The sequence below is a fragment of the Sminthopsis crassicaudata genome, chromosome 3 (assembly GCF_048593235.1).
Source record: "Sminthopsis crassicaudata isolate SCR6 chromosome 3, ASM4859323v1, whole genome shotgun sequence".
In the NCBI taxonomy this organism is placed as follows: Eukaryota; Metazoa; Chordata; class Mammalia; order Dasyuromorphia; family Dasyuridae; genus Sminthopsis; species Sminthopsis crassicaudata.
In genome coordinates this window covers 571,639,754-571,660,822 of record NC_133619.1, presented here as the reverse complement: position 1 = coordinate 571,660,822, position 21,069 = coordinate 571,639,754, and the positions used below count along the sequence as shown (strand labels likewise).

At 34.1% G+C, this 21,069-nt stretch overlaps 1 protein-coding gene across 5 annotated transcripts in view; it reads left to right on the top strand.

The window, feature by feature from the left end:
• SGCZ (sarcoglycan zeta) overlaps nt 1-21,069 on the top strand; it is a 531,956-nt gene that overhangs the window by 486,721 nt on the left and 24,166 nt on the right. For 3 of the 5 annotated variants that reach the window (XM_074304818.1, XM_074304815.1, XM_074304814.1), the window contains 2 exons: nt 7,172-7,246; nt 10,628-10,750. In XM_074304818.1, the coding sequence (XP_074160919.1) occupies nt 7,172-7,246; nt 10,628-10,750 (198 nt within the window). The remainder of the gene's footprint in view (nt 1-7,171; nt 7,247-10,627; nt 10,751-21,069) is intronic. The other 2 variants (XM_074304819.1, XM_074304816.1) reach the window with 1 other exon arrangement.

The window sequence follows — 21,069 nt, the reverse complement described above, 5'->3', positions numbered from 1 at the left end:
GGTGTAGTGGATAGAGCACCAGCCCTGAAGTCATGAGGACCTGTATTCAAATCTGACCTCAGATACTTAACACTTCCTGGCTCATGACCTTGGGCAAGGCACTTGACCCCAACTGCCTCAGCAATATATATATATTTTTTTTTCAGAGCATATAAACATATATATATATATATATATATATATATATATAATTCCTCCTTTCTGTGACAATAATGATAACAGCCATTTATGTAACATTTTAAGGTTTGCAATATAATTTTAAAATATTATTATTTTGACTTTGCTATTCTCAGCAGTACAATCATCCATGTCTACTCTGAAGGATAAAATAATGAAGGATAAAATAAAAAATACTCTAATAGAATATAATCCTATCCATACCCAGAGAAGGAATTGATTGTGTTTGAATACAGATTGAAGCATTCTTATTTTCTCTATCTCTCTTTTTTTTTAAACTTGGTTTTTGTTGAGGGTTTTATTTTCACTAGGGAGGGAGAGTTATGTTTTCTTTCACAACTTGACTTTATTATAGAATTTATAACTTTGCATAACTTCACATGTAGTTTTTTATTTGTGAGTGAGCATAAGGGAAAGAACTTAGAACTCAAAAATTTAAAAAAAAACAATTGTAAAAACAATTTTAAGCAATTGTAAAAAAAAAACAAACCAAAAAAAATCTGTTTTGTGAATGTAATTGGGAAAAATGTTAAATAAATCAAATACAAAAAAAAAAATCAGGAGGGAAAATAAATACTATGTACATATATATAGTATTTGTATATATGTATATATTATTATTATTTGAATTGATCATCACTAAACCCTGAGAGGTCAGTGATATTATTCCCATTTTATAGGTAAGGAAACAGGTGGGCAGAGGTTAAGCAACTTGTCCATGATCCTGAAGCTAGTAAGTGTCTAAGGTTAGATTTGAAAGCAGATGTTGACTACAGGTACACTGTGCCAATTTCTTATCTTTAGATTAATGTATTATTATTATCTCCATTCACAAATAAGGAAACTTGGGCTGAAAAGGTTATGTGACTTACTCAAAGAAATACCATCAGGAAGTGTTTGAAATAGAATTCAAACTAAAGTCTTCCTGATCCTCAGTCCAGCACTGGAGCCAATTTGCCACCCATGAGTTGCCCTTCTTATAGAATGGCACAGTGAGAGAAAACAGTTGGAGGCACAATATGCCTAACATCTCCAGGATATTCACCAGTCTATCCCTCAAAACTGGGCATTCATCAGCCCTGTATGGGGAGGAGTCAGCAGAGCCAGGGAATAGATTGCTTTTCTGACATACCCTGGTCAGCTTTCCTGCTTCTGTTTTGGGAGGCAGCTCAGCATTTCCTTAAACAGAGGAAATCTTGAATTCTTACCCAGAACAGCTCTAAAAAACTCAATTAAAATATTTTTATTACATATAATTGTTGGGGGGCTGAGTTACAGGAAATGGATTGACTTCAAAAAAATCAGATCAAATTTCCTTTTGGAGACTTCTAGGGCCAGGATAGCCCTACCTTCTAGACTTCTCGAAGGAAGTTTTTCTTCTCTCCTTTAATGCAAGTCTTTTCCCTTTATGAATAATTTCTTGTTTATCCTATCTATGACTTAATTGTTTAGAATTTTTTTATATTGTCACTCCCCACAAGACTGTGAGTTCCTTCAGAACAAAAATGACCTTTTACCTTTCTTTGAATCTCCATTGCTTAGCATTATACCTGGCACATAGTAGGTCAATAAATGTTAATTGAGCGACTGACTAAAAGATTTTCTTTTTTGCCTTAGAGGAAAATATTAAGCAAATTTAGAAAAAGAAAAAATATTGAAATATAGCTAGCTAACCACTGAATTCACTCTCCCAGGGTGAGACCAGCTGCATCCACCCAATTGATTCTAGGGGCACCCTTGAGAGGTTGGCTGGGTCTCTCCAACTTTATTGACTTGAGCCCTCATTCTAATGTCAACTTCCAATGACCCAGTATCATTTAGTCGCTTAACATAGATTAATGTTTAGATTCTAGTGGTGAATCATTTACAAAAAGAGAAGAATGTGTCCCCAATGTCTAGGAAATATAATCTCCCTAATATATCATTTAAGATTCCTGGGAAAAGCAAACTCAAACTTTCCCGGAGGACAGTTTCTAAATGGAATTTGCCCTTCCATTGTGGGTAGAGGAGAACATGTCTCTGTTATACTAGGATGGCTCTAATAACTTTCTCTTCAAGGTCTTAGCTGTTGCTTCACCCATTTTCACCCTGCTCCAAATCTTATCATGAAGACCAGCAGCCAGAACCTATTTTTTGGCCTTAGCTAATCTTGACAATTCATACTCATACTGTTCTTAAAGTAATGTTCCATGGTCCTGTGTCCTTTCCTTACCTACCCTTGCTCACATCTCCTGGACATATCCTTAAAAACCGAAATTTGTGAACTCCTTGTGCATCCACATCCATCCCCAGAAAAATCTCATTTGTTTTCCTTATCAGAATTGGATCCTATTGTATCTTCAGATTGCCATTCCTAAGATTTTCTTATATCTCTTTGACTAACCCTCACTCCTATAAATGTTTATATTTAAATGAATAAATGAAATCCATTTAACGAATTCATTTATTTCCCCTTTCTGCCAAGATGATTTGTAATATGCTCTAATGATAAAATTGCTGCTGTTACTCCCTCCTTTAATATTCACCCAGGTGTATTCTTTTGTGCTTTCCATCCCAATTAGGTTTTCTTATATGAAAGTGGAAATAGTTGTTGACTTAAATATAACGTTTAAAGTACAGTGCTATTTTACCTCAACTTAACTTGGTTTGACTTAATTTGTTATAATTCCAATTTATTTGAATAAGATATAAGTATCAGGAACCATATTCCAAAGGTTTCTATACAGAGATGTGCTGGTAAATATTTAACAAGTGGCACACCAAAAAAAAAAAAAAACCATAAGTACAATATTCTATTAAGTTTAATTTATATTAGTAACATTTTTCCATTATTATCACAATAATAACAGCAACAGCAATTAATAAGAGCTAGCAAGTCATGGTATTACTTTTATGAAGCTCTCATTTGATACAAAAACTCTGCAAGATAGGTGCTATTATAGTCTCCATTTTATAGTTGAGGAAATTGAGACAAGCATATGTTAGATGATTTTCCCAGGGTCATACAGCTAGTAAGTGTCTGAAGTTAGCTTTAAACTCAGGTCTTCCTGATACTAGGCCAAGCAATCAAATCACTGGTACCATCTACCTGCCTCAGAATTAAGACAATTAACAAAATGGTAAATCAAGCCCTGATTTGAAATCTAGCTGATTTCAAAGGCATAAATTTTAATGAAAATTGAATAAGGAACTTAACTAATTTGGCTCTAGCTCACTCCTGGTTCAATTTCACAAAATCTGAGTAGTATACATTAGCTTAACTTAACTTCACTGTTCCTCCTTGTATTCCTCCTCTAGTTCATCTTTCTTGATGCCTAAGTTTGAGTCATTTCTGAACATGAATCTATGGCTAAAGTCTCTTTTTCTAAATTTGGGTTCTTATGGATTCTTCACTGGTTAAGACAACCACAATTTGCAATTCCTCGCGACATTATACTTGATTGGTAATTATATGTAGGTAATTTTCACCCTCACACATCCTTTTATTTGTTTAAAATGCTTTTCAATTAGATTTGTAATACATTATACAAATGTATTTTATCAGTTTTTATTAGCTTATAAGGAATCCCTTTCCAAGCGCAAGTCATTTTTTGGTTGTAAGTCATAGTGAGCTTCAAGTCCCATTCTCAAACTGCCTTCTTAGTCATATCTTCCCTTCCCAATCAGGTTTTCTCTGTATTCTTAGCCTTCAATAAGTGGAAGTGAAAAACACCACCTGGCGCCCTCTCCAAAGTGGGGAGTGGTCATCTGCTTTGATATTTTTTAGAGTTTTCCTCTCCATTGATGTTAATGTGTGTATAAGTTGCTGCTCTAATACCTCTAAGCAGGAAGTCATTAGTTTCCATTATTTTTTCTTCTTCTGACCCGACTCAGTAATCTCTCATCTACCTACTACAATTTGTGATTCTGTTCCATCATTTTGAAAAAACCTTATTCTTATTAATAGGACAATACTCCACTGTTTTTGTTTTGTTTTGTTTTGTTTGAGGCTGGGGTTAAGTGACTTGCCCAGGGTCACACAGCTAGGAAGTGTTAAATGTCTGAAATCAGATTTGAACTCGGGTCCTCCTGAATTCAAAGCAGATGTTCTACCCACTATGCCACCTAGCTGCCCCTGTTTTTTTTTTTTTGTTTTGTTTTTGTTTTTTGTTTTTTTGTTATTTTTTTCCCTTTCTTCCCTATGTAACATTCTCCCACTCTCTAACTTCCTGATAAAAGAGATTCTTTCAACCATTTCCAATACTTTGAGGGCAAAGGAAATCATTTCTTTCCATAAAAGTCCTATTTCCATTTTTTTTTTGTTTGAGGAGAGGAAAGACATTATATTCCTTGATAATTTGGATTGTGAGAATTCATTCTTCCACAGCCTTCACCTTTACTTCCAGAAGGGGAGTCCAAGCAACAATTGGAGAATTTTATAGGATTCACTTAGCAGTTAGAAAAATACAGACTTTGCATACTAAGCATAAATGGACTATACACACATCACTGAAGATGTGAATAAATGACACATCTTCAAATTATATCTGTATACATATACACACTACTGAAGACGGATGAGTTACTTCCATATTGCAAACACACAAATACAGACTATATTTTAGTCTGGACAATAGGAATCATTCATCCATTTAGCTTCAAGAAAGCATCAAGGTTTAAGTTTTCAAAAAGCAAAACTCAATTATGCAAAAAAATCCAAAGGTCATATAAGAGCGAAAGGAAAAGATAAAATGGCAGCCAGATACAAGAGGAGAGAAAAAATCAACTATGCTTCCATTTGACTTCCATCATTACAATCCTTGAAGTATATACAAAGGAAATGAAAAGGCAATGAAAAAAAAGAAAAATATGGAAAGCCAGTAGGCTATGCCAAATATATGCAGAGCATATATGTACTGTAAGTGGTGTAATGAGGAGAGCATTAAATGCTCAGTGCTTAAGTAATTATAAGAAAAGGTTGATACAAAAAGGAGATAGAAATACAACCAAGAAATATCAAAAACTAAGCTCATTTTAAATACAGATTATTGCATTCTTTGTATTTACATCTCCAGTTCCTAGCATTTTATAGGCACTTAATAAACATTTGTCGATTGGCTGATTGATCCACATACTTCAGACTTCTTTGCTAAGATGTTATTTAAAATTTTTTCTTTGCCATTCTTTAATATTTGTCTATAGTTGTCTTTATCCTTTTGATTTTTAGGTATAAGTACTATATTTCTCTCATTAAAAGGCTTTAATAAGGTTTTTCCTCAAATTATTTTTGAAAATAATTTGTAAGTTATAGATATTAATGGTTCTTTAAAAGTTTGATGGAATTCTCTGGTAAATCCATCAAAACCAATTCGTTTTTCCTCTCATATTTATTTTTAACTGTTTCAGTTTCCTTTCCTGAAATTGGATAATTTAAGATCTCTATTATTTTGAATCTATTTATTCATTTATTTGTTTAAGTCAAGTCATGTCTTCATCAAACATTTATTAAAATCTTATTATATGCCAGGCATTATTCTAGGAACTGAGAATACAATAAAAAGTAAAAATCAGTTCTTAAGAAGCTTTGTTTTGATTGTATTTTATTTTATAAGAGTATCTAATATGTCTTTTCATTTTTCTTGCTGCTGTGATTTCATCTTAATTTTTTGTGTACTTTAATTTTCCTCCTCATCCTTTGATAATCAGGTTGACTTAAAGTTATTCAGTTTTGTTAGATATTCAAAGAATTTATTTTTCATTTTATCATTTCATTGGCCTTTTTGTTTTCTAATCTATTTTCTCTGCTACTTCCTCTTTTATTCATATTTCAAGTCTATTCATTTATGTGTTTCCTATTTATTCATCCATATATTCACTTCATCAATAGTATCTTTTTCTATTGTGTTATTATGGTCTCTCAGTGCTATAGGGAATGCTTTAATTGCATCTCAGAAGTTCTGACATGTTGTCTCACATTATTGTATTTCACCTTGTTATTGACTGCTTCTATGATTTCTTCTTTGACCCATACATAATAAAGATATTATGATTGTTTCTTTTAGGGTTATTTCTTTTACTTGTCCTCCCTATGATACTTACTTCTTGTATTGTGTTTAAAACGTGTTTTTTGAATTTATTTTTCAAATAAAAATATTTCTCTGCATACTAGTATATTGTCAATTCTGTAAAGGTACCCTGGGATGCTGAGGGAAAAGGTATATTCTTTACTGTTCCCATTTAGAAGATATATTAAATAAATTAATTTTAAATTCTATTAGAGATGGTATAATTTTATGTTTTTTATTATGTTCTGTTATGTTTTGTCCTACTCTTAAATAGTACTACTAATCTATGATGGGGAAGGGGAGGACTATACTGTCTTTTTCTTGATGTGATTAGTATCATGTTAAAATAGTTCCCCTTATTATAAATAGAAGTGGAAAGCTACATCTAACTCCTGTTTTCCTTCCTTTATCCCATTTTTTATATAAGGATAACCAAAAGACAGAAATCATCAAATCTCATATTCTTGAGTCTAAAAAAAGATTGGCAAATTAAAAGGTCTCTACTTCCCTTCTTTGAAACACAACATACTTCCCTCTTAGGCCAGTTTCTAAATAGTTGCAAACCCAGAATGAAAATACATTACTGAATATCTAAATCTGAATTCTAAATATCTAAAGACTTCTGGGAAATTGATCATATTGAGGAGCCCATTAAAGCTCAATAAACCCATAGAATATATATATATATATATATATATACTTCTCTGTGTGATAATAGATGATTATTTTTTCCCTGCCTTAATTTGTAACAACACACAGAATGAGGCCTTTTACTGACTTGCATTCTATATTGAAATAAAGTGAGTTTCCTTACCATGACAGTTCTGGTATGAGAAGTGGGATTTCTAAACATGGAGAGATGAGGAGAAACTGCTGGCCACTTCCTTCCCCCATTCCCTCTCTTGGGGTCTTATTTGAGGTAAGAGAGATTCCTTTTAAATCTCCAATAGGGGGCTGGAGAAGGTGGCTGACTGTGGACTCCACACCTCTTCAAGGATTGGACTTCCCCTGTTTGTGGGTTCCAGGTCAGTAAAAACCTGTTTTCCTGTGATTCTGATTTTGTTGTTGTGTTGTTTTGTGCAGGCAAGACTTTGGAATTCCCTAAGGGGATTTAGAAACTCAAGCAACAATTGTAAAAAGAAATGGGTTGTTTCATCAATAAATTAATAAATGTCTCACTACTCTGTTCTAGGCATAAGAGATACAAGAACAAAAAATAAAACAATCTGTTAAATTCCAGTAGGGCAGCCAGTAAATGCATGTGTATTTGTGTGTCTGTGTGTGCATACGCACATACATGAGTATGTGTGTGTGTGTGGACCTATGCATTCATGGGTATGTGTATGTATAATGCATACATATAAAGTGAATAATAACAACCATAAACAAAAGAGTTTCAAGGGAAGCCATTTTGTGAAATTGCGTTGAGAGTAAGGGGAAATCAGGAAAAGCCTCATATACAACATGAACCTTGAAGTAGAGAAGATCTTAAAAGGAAGGAAAGGACTCTCTGAGGTAGACATAAACACGAGGAACAATAAGAGTAAGGAGATGGAGATAGAAGATGGAAGATTGTATGTGAGGACAGAGAGAAGATAGTTTGGATCAAAGAGAGCAATGTCCAGTTGGGCAGGAAAGATAATTTGGGGCTAGCATTGTGATGCAAGAAATTGAAAGGACAATAAAGGACATATTTTTCTCATACATTCACTAAGTAGTCACTAACGTTGCCTAAGTAGAAGTTGCCTGACATTTGGGTCTATACTTCAGGAAAATTATGTTGGCAATAGTTTTTAAGGTAAAATTGAGGGTTAAGAGACTTGAGACTACATTGGCCAGTTTGGAGGATGTTGCAACTGATTGAATGCATAAAGTAAGAGAGAGAGAGAAAAAAAGAGAGAGAGAAAGACAGACAGACAGAGATGGGGGGAGGGGAGTCAAAGATAATTCTGGGGTCATGAAGTTGGGAGACTAAAAAAATGCTAGTGTCTTCAAGAGAAATAAGGAAGTTGGAAAGAGGAAAGACTTTGGAAGGAAAGATACTGAGTAGAATTTAATATGCTAAGTTGAAGATAGCTCCAGGATGTCCAGTTTCGGACATCTAGTTTTAAAGTCCAATATGCCATTTGTGATATGATACTGAAGCTCAGGAGAAAGCTTAAAACTAGATGTATATAACATACATCTCCATAAAAATAATAGTTAAACTCATGGAAATTGATAAAATGAGAAGGGATGGGATGGGATGGAATGAGTTAGGATGGGATAAAATTAAATGAGATGGGAGACAGAGAGTGACAGAGAGGGAAGTAGGGAGAAAGCTAGACGCAGAATCACAGAAATAGAGAGACACAAAGAGAGAATGCAACAGAGACAAAAAGAAAAATAGGAATAGTAAGACAAAAGTTTGGAGAAACATACACAGTTAGGAGTCATGATATGGATCATTATCCCAAAAAAGGAGATGAAAAGAGATGATTACATAGATAAGAGAAGTAGGAAAGAGCTGAAGCATGAAAGCCCAGAAAAAAAGAAATTATCTACCAGAGGAAGGTGATGAATAATGTCAAATAATGAATATATGTAGAGAAGAATGAAGATGAAGGACCATCAAATTTAGAGATGAAAATATTTGGTTATCTCCTGTGTGTCTGTGTGTGTGTCTGTGTGTGTGTAGGATAAGTCTGTTTAAGTAAACACCAACAAGGCAACTGTATAATTTATCTATAAAATGTATTACTCTCCTGAGGTTTAACCCATAAGATAATCTCTTGGAAAAGGCATTTCCTTGGGATCCAGCAAATAATACCTTATTCTTTCAGATCACCTTTGTGAATTCTGTATATATCTTGCATATACCTAATTATCCAAATAGTATCTCCTCCAGTAAAATAAGATTTCATTTGGAAAAAAGAATTTTTTTCTTGTTTGTATGTTTTTTATATTTCTTCGATTTCCTAGCGCTGAGACATGTACTAGGCAATTAATAAATGTGTGTTGATGTTGAACTTTGGGAGAAGGGAGGGAAGAAGGGATGAAGGATAGAGAAATCACTGGATCAATTCTGATCTGTTTTTGTTGAATGTTAATATGTAGAATTTGAGAAAATATTTCTTCTACTTTTGCAGTATTTGATTGTTGAAGCAAGGTTAAGAAAATAATTTAATCTATACCTGTTTAGATATGATGAATTAAATTGGAATCTTCCTAAGTAGGAACTTCTTTTATATTGACTTAATTAATCTAGATGAGATAAAGGTTTTCTTCTCTGTGTCCTTTTTTAGTAAGGGTATTCAAATATTGTCAAACATAAAAGTTGTTTTTTTTGTTTTGTTTTGTTTTGTTTTTGTTTTTGTTTTTTTAAGATTATAATGAGCTGGGAGCAGTTAGGTGGTGCAGTGGATAGAGCACCAGTCCTGAAGTCAGAAGGACCTGAGTTCAAATCTGGCCTCAAACACTTAATATTTCCTAGCTGTGTGACCCTGGGCAAGTCACTGAGCCCCAATTGCCTCAGGAAGAAAAAAAAATCACATTGAGCTTTTCTTAAAATCTTTTCATTCTGAATTTAGTTACTCAGAGTGTGTAACATAATAGAATAAAGAGAAAAGAATGATACACCTATCTCTTGATTTTCCAAAAAAAAAAAAAATTTCCATTTAAAATAAACAAAGTGGAAGAAAGACATTGCATTTTATTGTTATCCAAGGATTTAGATATGAAATTCATCATCCAAAAGGAAGTATAACATAGATGAAAAGTGGCTGGATTGAAAGTCAGAAGACCTCAGTACAAATCATAATTCTGTGACCAAATAACAATGATTTTGGACAAATCACTTCATCTTCAATTGAAACTCAGTTTCCTTATAAATAGATAGGTTTGGATTGTATCTTCCATCCCTACTAATTATAACATACTATGACTCTTATTGTTTTAAGCTTGAAATGTTCTTTGCATTCTTTCAAAGGTAGACTTGTTTGTTTGCTTTCTCTCACTGCCTTCCTGGCTTTGGAGTTTTATTCCTTTATTTACCTCTTGTTTCCCTTCTTTATCTGTATTGATATTGTGGGTTTATTACTTTTGCATTATTTGATAGCATGATTGATCATTTCAGAGCTATTAATTTTATTAATGAGAAAATTCTGGAAATAAAATTGGTGGAGAGAAAAAAAGTGAAGTTGTCATCTGAATATTAAGTAAGGAAAAGAAATGCCTATATGTTAGAAAAAATTATTGATCTATAAAAATAACAATATACACGTCTTTAGATGTTAAAGTTTCTGAATAATTTAAAAGCTATATAACCACTGGTCCTTCAAAGCATTACTTAGAAACAGTGGCACAGAATGGAAATTAGTATGTGGTTTCTCTTCCCATTGTATTATCCTCCCCTCCTTTTCTCCTAGGAGCAGATGCTGTGGAAGCTCAGTGTAAAAAGTTTGAAGTGCGTGCAAGTGAAGGTGGCAGGGTCCTGTTTTCTGCCAATGAAGAGGAGATCATTATTGGGGCTGACCGACTGAAAGTAACAGGTACTGAGAGAACTAGCCTTAGAGGTTGGCTACAAAGGAGAATAAATGCTTTATTTCTGTTCATTTTTAAAAAATCTTTCCTTATAATTTCCCAATAACTCCCTCCACATACCCCCACCATAACCAACATAACCTTTCTTTGTCACAAAGAAGTAATCTTTAAGAAAACAAGGGAACAAAATGCCTTTTCTGACAATATAGCACCCAATCTCTACTTATTGTTCACTATTCAAATACTAAAAGAATTGAGGTGTGTTTCAGCAAAAAGTGTTCTGAAGCCTAGGCTCATCACAGTATTAGAATTCTGCTGTCTTGTATTACTGTTTTCTTTAAATTATTCTGGTCATTGTGAAAGGAAAATAAGTCAAAAAACTTGAGTTTCTTCTGATTTTATTCTGCATCAGTTCATACTAATCTTTATGATGGCTCTGATTTCTTCATATTGATGATTTCCTCAGGTCTAATACTATCCATTATATTTATATACTTCAATTTATTCATGCTTACCCTAATACATAATTATTTATTTTGTTTCTCCTTTTTTTCCCTCCTAATGCAAAAATAAACAGGGGACTCTAAAAAATAAGTTGTGCATATGGAACTTGTTCCTCTGTCTTCTACTTGCTTGAAGTATATGGCTCACAATGGTATGGGTGAGCCAAACAGCGGAGTTTAATGATCTTTTTAGTATAAGTACAAATTGTTTTCCCAAATGGTTGGACTAATTGACAGGTCCAACAACAGTGCATTAATATGTTTTGTGTAGCTCTTAAAGTTTAATAATTTTTATCTTTGCTGATAGTTCTAAAATGAAAGTTCAGTATTGGATTAATATGTATTTCCTCCGAGTATTTGTGACTTGAAGCATCCTTTCATGTAATTGTGGATAATTTATAATTTTTCTTTTGAAAATTTCCTGTTCATATTATTTGATCAATGTGATATTGTTAATAGATGTTGGAGTTAGGATTGCAACACAAATCTCTCTGACTCAGAAATTAGCTCTCTATCTGCTATGCTATGCCAGCTTTCTGTATTAGAGACCAGATGTTTTAATACTGAAATATTCCACCAGATATAGCAGAAGTTACTTATACTGTCTAGGAAATGACAACTGCCTCCTCTACAAGGTCATATTCTGCTGTCTCTATTCCACAAGGGATAGTTTTATCCCTATATATCTCCTTAGATAAAGGAGAGGGTTTGTTGCGAAGATTTACTATGAATGACTCAGATGTTCTCTATATATCACTAATTATATTGGTCTGAAATCTGATTAACTCTCCTCTCTTCAGACTTAGGAACTTTCCTCCTATGCCCCATCCTCTAAATTGGCAGGAATAGTAGCTTTAATATCATCATGAATTTACCAGTAGACTATCAATACTTTGTATGTGAAGAATCATTCAATAATTTGTGATTACTTAACATGGTGGATTTATATGAGGACTTCTGAATTCATTTTTGGAGTATATCATTCCCAATTGAGATTTTCACAATTCTACATCCAGAAGAGAAAAGTTAACTGATAATTTCCATGATCAGTGGAAGGTGATAGTGTATGTCTTAAGTAAACACAAATTACATTAGTGCAGAAAGTGATTCAGAGATAATCAATGACTGATGGAAAATTAAAATGAGATATCCATTTCTTTTCACTGTACCTTTCGTGTTCCTTAATAGGAGGGAAAAGCAGTTCTCACCACTACAGCTAATATTCTATTATTTAAATAACATCATATTTTCTGACAATAGTATGTACATAATCATGATGTGCCTTCTGACCTTGCTTCTGTGGGTCCCTTCATTATTAATAAATTCTTCCCAAAAGCTTCACTTTGGGGAATGGCTCTAGATTAACCATGCTACATTCTCTGTATTTAACCATGTCCCTAGGTACCTCTACAGATATATTTTTAACTCCTCTCTTATCTGTCATATTTATCAGAATGTAAACTCCTTAGAAGCAGTTCTTCTCTTTTCTCTAACTTTTAGTACATTTCTGGCACATATAAGCCAATTAATAAATATTTGTTAACTGACTGCTCAGACACCTACACATAAAACAATGATTTATTTATATTAAAAGCCTTCATTATTAAAAAAAAAAAACATGAAACCATCTTAGATAACATTTTTGAATATCTACCACTTCTTTTTCCCCCAAGAGGCAATTATTATTTGATGAGGTAATGAAATAAACAGCTGAGGTAATGAAAGATATGGTAGTTAATTGTAAATTTTGATATGCTGTGCTTGATGTAACTTAATCATAACTTTCAGGGTCAATGATAGCCTAGAAAATGTAAAAGGTGCTGGACTCTTGTTCAAATCTTCAGTGTATACGAAACTATGTAATTTTAGGAGAAAGAAATGGCTCTGGAAGAAACCATGAGGATCACTGAATCCAACCTTCTCACTTTTAGAGGTTTAGAGATTTAGAGACCCAAATGATTGAAGTGACATGTTTTGCCCAAATTACAGAAGTAACAAGTAGCAGAGACTTTATTTGAATCTGGGTCCTCTCATTCTAAATGAATGACCTTTCCCATTATATTCTACTGCCTACTTTGTAGAGGAAGAGAAAATGTAGAATTGATCATTCTGGGATCCTGCAAAGGAGCAGAAATGTGTTAATGTTCAGTTATGTAAAATGTGCATGAAGAGAATCACTTGTATTACTTACCTACCCCTCTGGATCGTTTTGGGGAAAGCAATTTGAAAATTGTAAATGTCACAGAAATGCGAATTGCTGCTATTGTTTACAATTTACTATTATTATTTTCAACATCTCAAGTTTCTTGTATTTTTAAGATTACACAAAAATGGTCTTGGAACAAATGATTGCCCAGTTATTAATTCTTTCTGTTAGATGTTTTATAGACTATTATGCAGGAAGACAAGAAATAACTGATTTCTATAAATCAATAGTAACACTGGGTCATAATCTTTTCTTCTTGGGATCATATAAAAAACTGATAGAATGTCTTTAGGAATAAAAAGCATGAGGAGTTATGCATACCTCCCCCTAATCCCACCAAGTTTCTTCCTTTTGGCTTCTATATTTTGAAAGTAACAATAGTTGGAGGATATCATAATTTGCTATGGCCAGTTCTATTAAAACCAATTTTTCCTTGTTTTCTAATGGAACAATTTTTCAATGAAACAATCCATGTCTGGGTAATTGTGGGAAATAATTTCTCCTGCAATAACAGATTTTTTCTAACATGGTTTATTTGTGGAATTCTCAAAGTTATTTTAAGTTTTAAATTTGTAATATGATAATTGGTATCGCACAAATCTACAAGATACTAAGCTATCGGTTGTCCTTCATTCTCTTTCTTTTTTTTTTTTTTTTTTTTTTTTTTTTTTTTTTTTTTTGAGGCTGGGGTTAAGTGACTTGCCCAGGGTCACACAGCTAGGAAGTGTTAAGTGTCTGAGACCAGGTTTGAACTCAGGTCCTCCTGAATTCAGGGCTAGTGCTCTATCCACTGCACTACCTAGCTGCCCCAGTTGTCCCTCGTTCTCAAAGAAAACCAAATAGGTTAATGTACAGTGTTCCAACTATGGCTGATCGGACCAGTATGAGCTTGGAGGCTCTGCCATAGATTGGGTACAAATAATCGATGTGAACATTTGGAAGGGAGAAGTCTCTAAATTTGCACATCTCAAATTTCTTTTGAGCTACTTCAGTTTTGCCTTGTTCATAGACATAGTACCCTCTTTGATTCTAAGTAGTCTTGTGCCAGTGTCTCCTGTGTCTCATAATTGATTCCTCAATTTAGAGAGACATTCCATGTCCTTGTATCACTTCTTCTGACCTCTATGTGAACATTTGTCTTGTGTGAGTTCTCCATGAAATAATCTTTTAGCTGAATAGCATTCAAACATGTCCAGCCCATTAGAGTTATGCTCACTGCAGTGAAGTTTGAATGCTTGGCAGTAGTTGAGCTGGAGATCACTTTGTCAGGTGATCTTCAGAATCTCCCTAAGACAATTCAAATGGAAATGATTGTGTCTCCTGGAATGTCACTGGTATACTGTTCAGGTTTCACAGACATACAGCAATGAGGTCAGCACAATTGCTCTATGGACCTTCATCTTGATAGGAAGTCTAATACTTCTTCTCTCATACACTTTCCTTTGGAACCTCCCAAACATTGAGCTAACTCTGACAAAGTGTGAAACAATTTCATCATCTATGTGTACTAGCTACTAGTTTTCCATTCTAGCTACCAGAATATGCTTTGGTAGGTCAATTAGTTGATCAGTAAATAAACATTTATTAAGCACCTGCTATGTGCTAGATACTGTTCTAAGAACTGAGTATATACATGGAGAGAGAGAGAGAGAGAAAGAGAGAGAGAGAGAGAGAGAGAGAGAGAGAGAGAGAAGAAGAAGAAGAAGAAGAAGAAGAAGAAGAAGAAGGAGGAGGAGGAGGAGGAGGAGGAGGAGGAGGAGGAGGAGGAGGAGGAGGAGGAGGAGGAGGAGGAGGAGGAGGAGGAGGAGGAGGAGGAGGAGGAGGAGGAGGAGGAGGAGGAGGAGGAGGAGGAGGAGGAGGAGGAGGAGGAGGAGGAGGAGGAGGAGGAGGAGGAGAAGAAGAAGAAGAAGAAGAAGAAGAAGAAGAAGAAGAAGAAGAAGAAGAAGAAGAAGAAGAAGAAGAAGAAGAAGAAGAAGAAGAAGAAGAAGAAGAAGAAGAAGAAGAAGAAGAAGAAGAAGAAGAAGAAGAAGAAGAAGAAGAAGAAGAAGAAGAAGAAGAAGAAGAAGAAGAAGAAGAAGAAGAAGAAGAAGAAGAAGAAGAAGAAGAAGAAGAAGAAGAAGAAGAAGAAGAAGAAGAAGAGAGGGAGAGAGAGAGAGCCTCTGACTTCAGGGAGCTCCCAGCTTAATATGGTAGACAAAACACAAAAAGGAAGCTAGGAGTGAGGGGAAGACAGTTGGAGATGGTATCCAGGTGAGAGATTATGGGGAAGAAGTTAATGAAAAATCCCAAAATAGTATAACCAGATGAAAATGAAAAAATACTTAGCTGAGCTCCCTTCTTAAATGAAGGTGTTCATGGGTCTACCTTTCATCAGAGAGGCAGAAAGTAAAGTATCAACCTGGTGAAATCTTACAAAATGAGATTATTCCAATAATGAGCTTCCTGGGGCGTGGTGGAAAAGTCAGTCAAAGAAATCCCAAGTGAGAAATAAGGAAGTGATTGGTAGGCAATAATTGTTTATAGCTAGCAGAGATGTGGTGTTGCCCATTTTCTACCATTGCTTTGCATAATCTGCACTGTCCGATACATCCAGTTTCCTTAAAGATAAGCCACTTTCAATTTCCAATAGATGTGAGCTGGTCTTGTCATCCTAAATGCTTCTGTTTCTATAAACACATCCTCATACCTAGCCATTTGTTCAGCTATCATTTGTCAACATATTGTTCATGTGAATATCTCTCATGAAAGGCCTTTTGATTCTGTTCTTGGATTTTAGCAGTTGAATAGGTTCCATTCCAGTGTAAATGCCTTTTGACCACATTTGAGAAATCCCTAAGACTATATCCATTGTCATTCTTTACCACTGCTCTGTGAAATGATCCCTATTTGTTTCAAAAGAATTTCTGCAAGTTTAAATGTGTTTATCTTGTACTCTGAGAATTTCCTTCAATCTTCTTCCTCATTTGGGATAAAAAAGTATTCATCTTTCCATAAATTCCTTAGAGTAATGAGCTCTCTGTTTTGTTAATATTGTATGGATTTTAGTTAGGATAGTTTCTAAATTTGTTACGGTCCATTTGGAGCTTCCAAAAGTGCATGCTAAGAATTATATTCAGTAGTTGTTCATTTCTTTAAATGTGTTTTTCCATTAAACTTTTATATCAGTATTCCAGTAAGCCTCTTAACATTCACAGCCACAAATATTCAAAGCCACAGCTTTCTCCTTGAGAGTTTTATGATCAGTGTCCTGTCTAGAGGAAAGAAAGGTATTGTAAGTACTACCATTTCAATTGCAGTAACTTAAGTTCTTTAATTGACTTCTAGAGGATAAGTATCCATAACATTATGTGAAACTGAACAGCCAATACTAAGAGCATGCCCTCACACACCGATTTGATCATTCAAATTGCTTTTATTTACTTCAGTTGATTCAAGTACTCTCCATTATTTTATTTTATTTACTTCTCCCTCTCAATAACTCAAGGGAAGGAGAGTCACCCTACTATGAATTTCATATAATATCAAGCAAATCAGTTAAGATACCTGGAATCTATAATAAAGAATACCTACCATACTATCTCATTCAAAATTCTCAAAACTATATTACTATCTGACAACCCCCAATCCAAAAAATTATGATTATGAATGGGAGAGCTGAGGGTCAATGGTATAGTCAGTTGAACATGGCAGATAGGCCCAGGAGCTTTGAGAATCAATAGTTGAGGGCTGGATTCAGCCTGCCCTACTCTTTGGGGATCTTACAATGAGTCTCCTCTGAAATCAATCAGGAAAAGGTGGAAGATTAGTATGTTTTCTTCTCAGATATTGATTCATTACCAGAAAGACTATTGTTGGATCCTTTCAGCTAGAGTTAGGAGTCAGTCCCTACTACAGGCCCAGAAATTGTATATGAGGATCATGTGTGGCAACTTAGGTCAAAGTGCTCCATTTTTAATGAGAATTTGACCACATCTTTATTGTGTGCATAATTATCTGACCAGCTCAAACAATAGCTGGGACTAGGTAACAAAGCATACTGGTCACATGCATCAAGTTATTAGATCTAAACATTCATGCTGTTTATACCTGCATGTGTTTAGAGTGTGCATATTCATTACAAATTCAAGATGGAATCACTCATGACAACAGTGTTCTAATCTCTTCCAATTTGATATCAGGATTCAAGATCAAAGCCCTCAGTCTCTACCTTTCCTTGGTGTCCATGAAGAATTTTACCCTTATTGAATCCAAATGACATTCTAGTTATCATTGGAGAAAATTTTCACAAGATGGAGAAGCTGTTGAATTTTTTTTTTGTGGTGAAGCCATATAAATTGATATCATCCATGTATATTAGATAATAAAATGTCTTGGTATGACTCCATATTTACCTTGAAATCCATATTCAATTCTGTTTAGGGGAATTGATTTGGGATTTGAGACTAAAGAGAACCATCATGAGGCTTAACTGCATACCTAAAAACTATCCCATTGTTACTGACATTATTGTGTTGATGACTTGGTCTAAAGAGAGAAGGTTTCCATGTATACACCACATGTTGTAGTTTACCCTTAGTGGATCATTTTTATATATTGGTAATAAATGAATTACCAATCCAAGTCAGAAGCTTTTCAATAATCCATAAAAACAAAAATATTATGGCACTTTTGGGGGGTTTGTTCAATAATTATCCAATTAATAATAAGCTACTTTTTGCTCCCCTGGGATTTTCCACATATTCTTTTTTTCTGCTGTTCTTTGTTTATACATTTTTATTTGATTATTATTTGTTACTTTTAGAATGACAAACTGTGAATGGTTGGTATAAAGTCTGCCTGCCTTCGCTTCCTCCTTCATTCAGCCAACAAAGTGAATTTACTAAAGCATAAGTCTGATCATGTCATCCTTCTTCCATAATCCAAAACTACTGCCTACTTCTCCAAGATCAAATACAAAACCTCTGTTTGATTTTCGAACTCACTTTCTCTCATTCCTTGACCTTTCTTGTCTTCTTCTACATTAATTCCCTACACATATTTGTTGATCCAGTGATAACTTGCCTCCTTGCTGTTCCACAAATATTTCTTACCAGGCATTTTCCCTATCTGTCCCCCATACCTGGACACTCTCAATTCTGATGACTTAGATTGCAAGCTCGTTCAGAGTAAGGACTGTCTTTTGCCTCTTTTTGTATCCCTAGCACTATATAGTGGATGTTTAATAAGTGTTTGTTTGATTAATAGCTTTTTTCTGCATAAAGTTCTATATGTTTCTTTTCTCTTTCTCTCTCTCTCTCTCTCTCTCTCTCTCTCTCTCTCTCTCTCTCTCTCTCTCTCTCTCTCTCTTTTTTTGCTTTTAATTGAGCAATGTGGTATTCACATCTTCAGATAGTCAGGGCAAGGCAAAGACTACATCCTATGTTAATCACTTCCACATAGTAAAGTTAATATTTTGATATGTTGTTGTTATTCAATCACAATCACCTCTTCATGCATTTTGTGTTTTCTTGGCAAAGATAATTGAAATAGTTTGCCATTTCCTTATTCCAGATTATTTTATAGATGAGAAAACTGAAGCAAACAGGGCTAAGTGACTTGCCCAAGATCACTTATCTAGTGAGTCTGTGAAGACACATTTGAATTCAGATCTTCCCAGCAGAGTTCTATACACTGTACCACCTAATCACCTATTTGATATGTTCAATATGATATGATATGAAATAAAAGGACATTGTGGAAAGATGGTGGAATAAGGCAAGGAATTAGCTGGTTCTCCCAAGTTCCCCTCCAAATAACTTAAAACAATGCTTTAAATTGAATTCTAGAATGGCAGAAATAATCAAAAATAGAGAAAAAGTAGTCATCAAGCCTAAGACAACTTAGAAGGTATGACCTACCAGGATAATGGTCTGACAGTGAATAAAGGGCAGATAATACATTAAAAAAAAAAAAATCAGCAAGTTTTGAGAGAAGCTTTGTTGGAGGCTTTGGGAACTTTCACCTATTTGCGTAGTAGATAGAGGATGGGCACAGATTATGGGGACCAAGTAGAAATGCAATCCTAGACTATGGCTGCCAATAAAAAGCAAGCACAAATCAGTATGTATGGTCACAGATGGGAGACAACCCTGCCTTTTTCTGAGACTAATTGTGATCACTCCTTAAAAATTAGAATTGGGCCAGGGGAAGTTAAGGATTTCAATAAGATATCAAGCAACAGTAAAGCAAAATCAAAATAATGAAAAAATAGAAGAGAACATGAAATATCTCGTTATAAAAATAACTGATCTGGAAAGCAGATTAAGGAAAGATAATGTAAGAATTGTTAGACTACTTGAATAGCATTAAAAAATTATTTAGATATTATACTTTTAAAAATTATTATGGAAAGCTACCCTGTGAGTTTTAGAACTAAAGGATAAAATAGAAATTGAAAAAGTACTCCCTAAAGGAGATTTCAAATGAAAACTCACAGGATTCCAATTATTTATATAGATAGATATTTATAGATAAGTTTCAAAGCAGCCCACAGGTCAAGGAGAAAATATTATTAAAAAACTAGAAAGGAACAATTCAAATATTGTGAAATTACAGTCCAAATAATATAGGATTTAGCAGTTTCTACATTAAAAGACTAAAGGGCATGAAATATGATATTCCAAAAAGAAAAGAGCTGGGTTTACAACCAAGAATAACCTACTCATCAAAGCTGAGTATAATCCTGCAAGGGAAAAAAGATGATATTTAATGAATTAAAATACTTTCAAATATTCATGAGGAAAAGACTAGAACTGAATGGAAAATTTAACTTTCAAATACAAGAAAGAATCAGAAGAAACATAAAGTAAAAATAAATGACTAATTATAAGAAATTTAATAAGATTAAACTTTTTACGAACTTATATGGGAAAATGATTTTTGTAATTCTTTTTTTTATTATTTTTGCATTTTTGTAATTCTTAACAATGTTATCAGTATTTGGGGAATTAGAAAGAGACATAGAAGGCTTGGGTTTGAATTGATTATGATGAGGTGAGCCTAAAAAATACAATTGTATTGGGAGAAGTTAAATGGACCAAATTATTTCATACAAAAAAAAAAAGCATAAATGGAAGAGATTTTATAGTGGAGAAAAGGATGGGGTAAAGAACAGGCAGCATGGGAACTCATTCTCAAAACAGCTGGAATAAAGAAGGAATAGTATATACAATAGTATGTGTGTGTGTGTGTGTGTGTGTGTGTGTGTGTGCATATATGTATAGGGTAAAGAAGTATTAGCTTACAGATAAATAGGAGGGTATGAGATAAATTAAGAAAGGGGCTCTTAGAAGGATATGCAGTGGTCAGAAGTAAACTTAAATTTCTGAAGAGGGATAGAAGGAAGAGAGACAGAGACAAAGGAACATAGAGAAAGAGACAGAGAGAAAGAAAGAGAGAGATAGAGAGACATGGAGAGATAGAGAAGGATAAATAGGGCAGGGAAATATGATAGAGGGAAATGCACAACTAGTAATTATAATTTTGAGTATAAATGTGATGAACCCTCCCACTAAATGGAAACAAGTAGCAAAATGGATCAAAAAGCAGAACCTGAAATGTCAGTGCTTTTCTATAGACA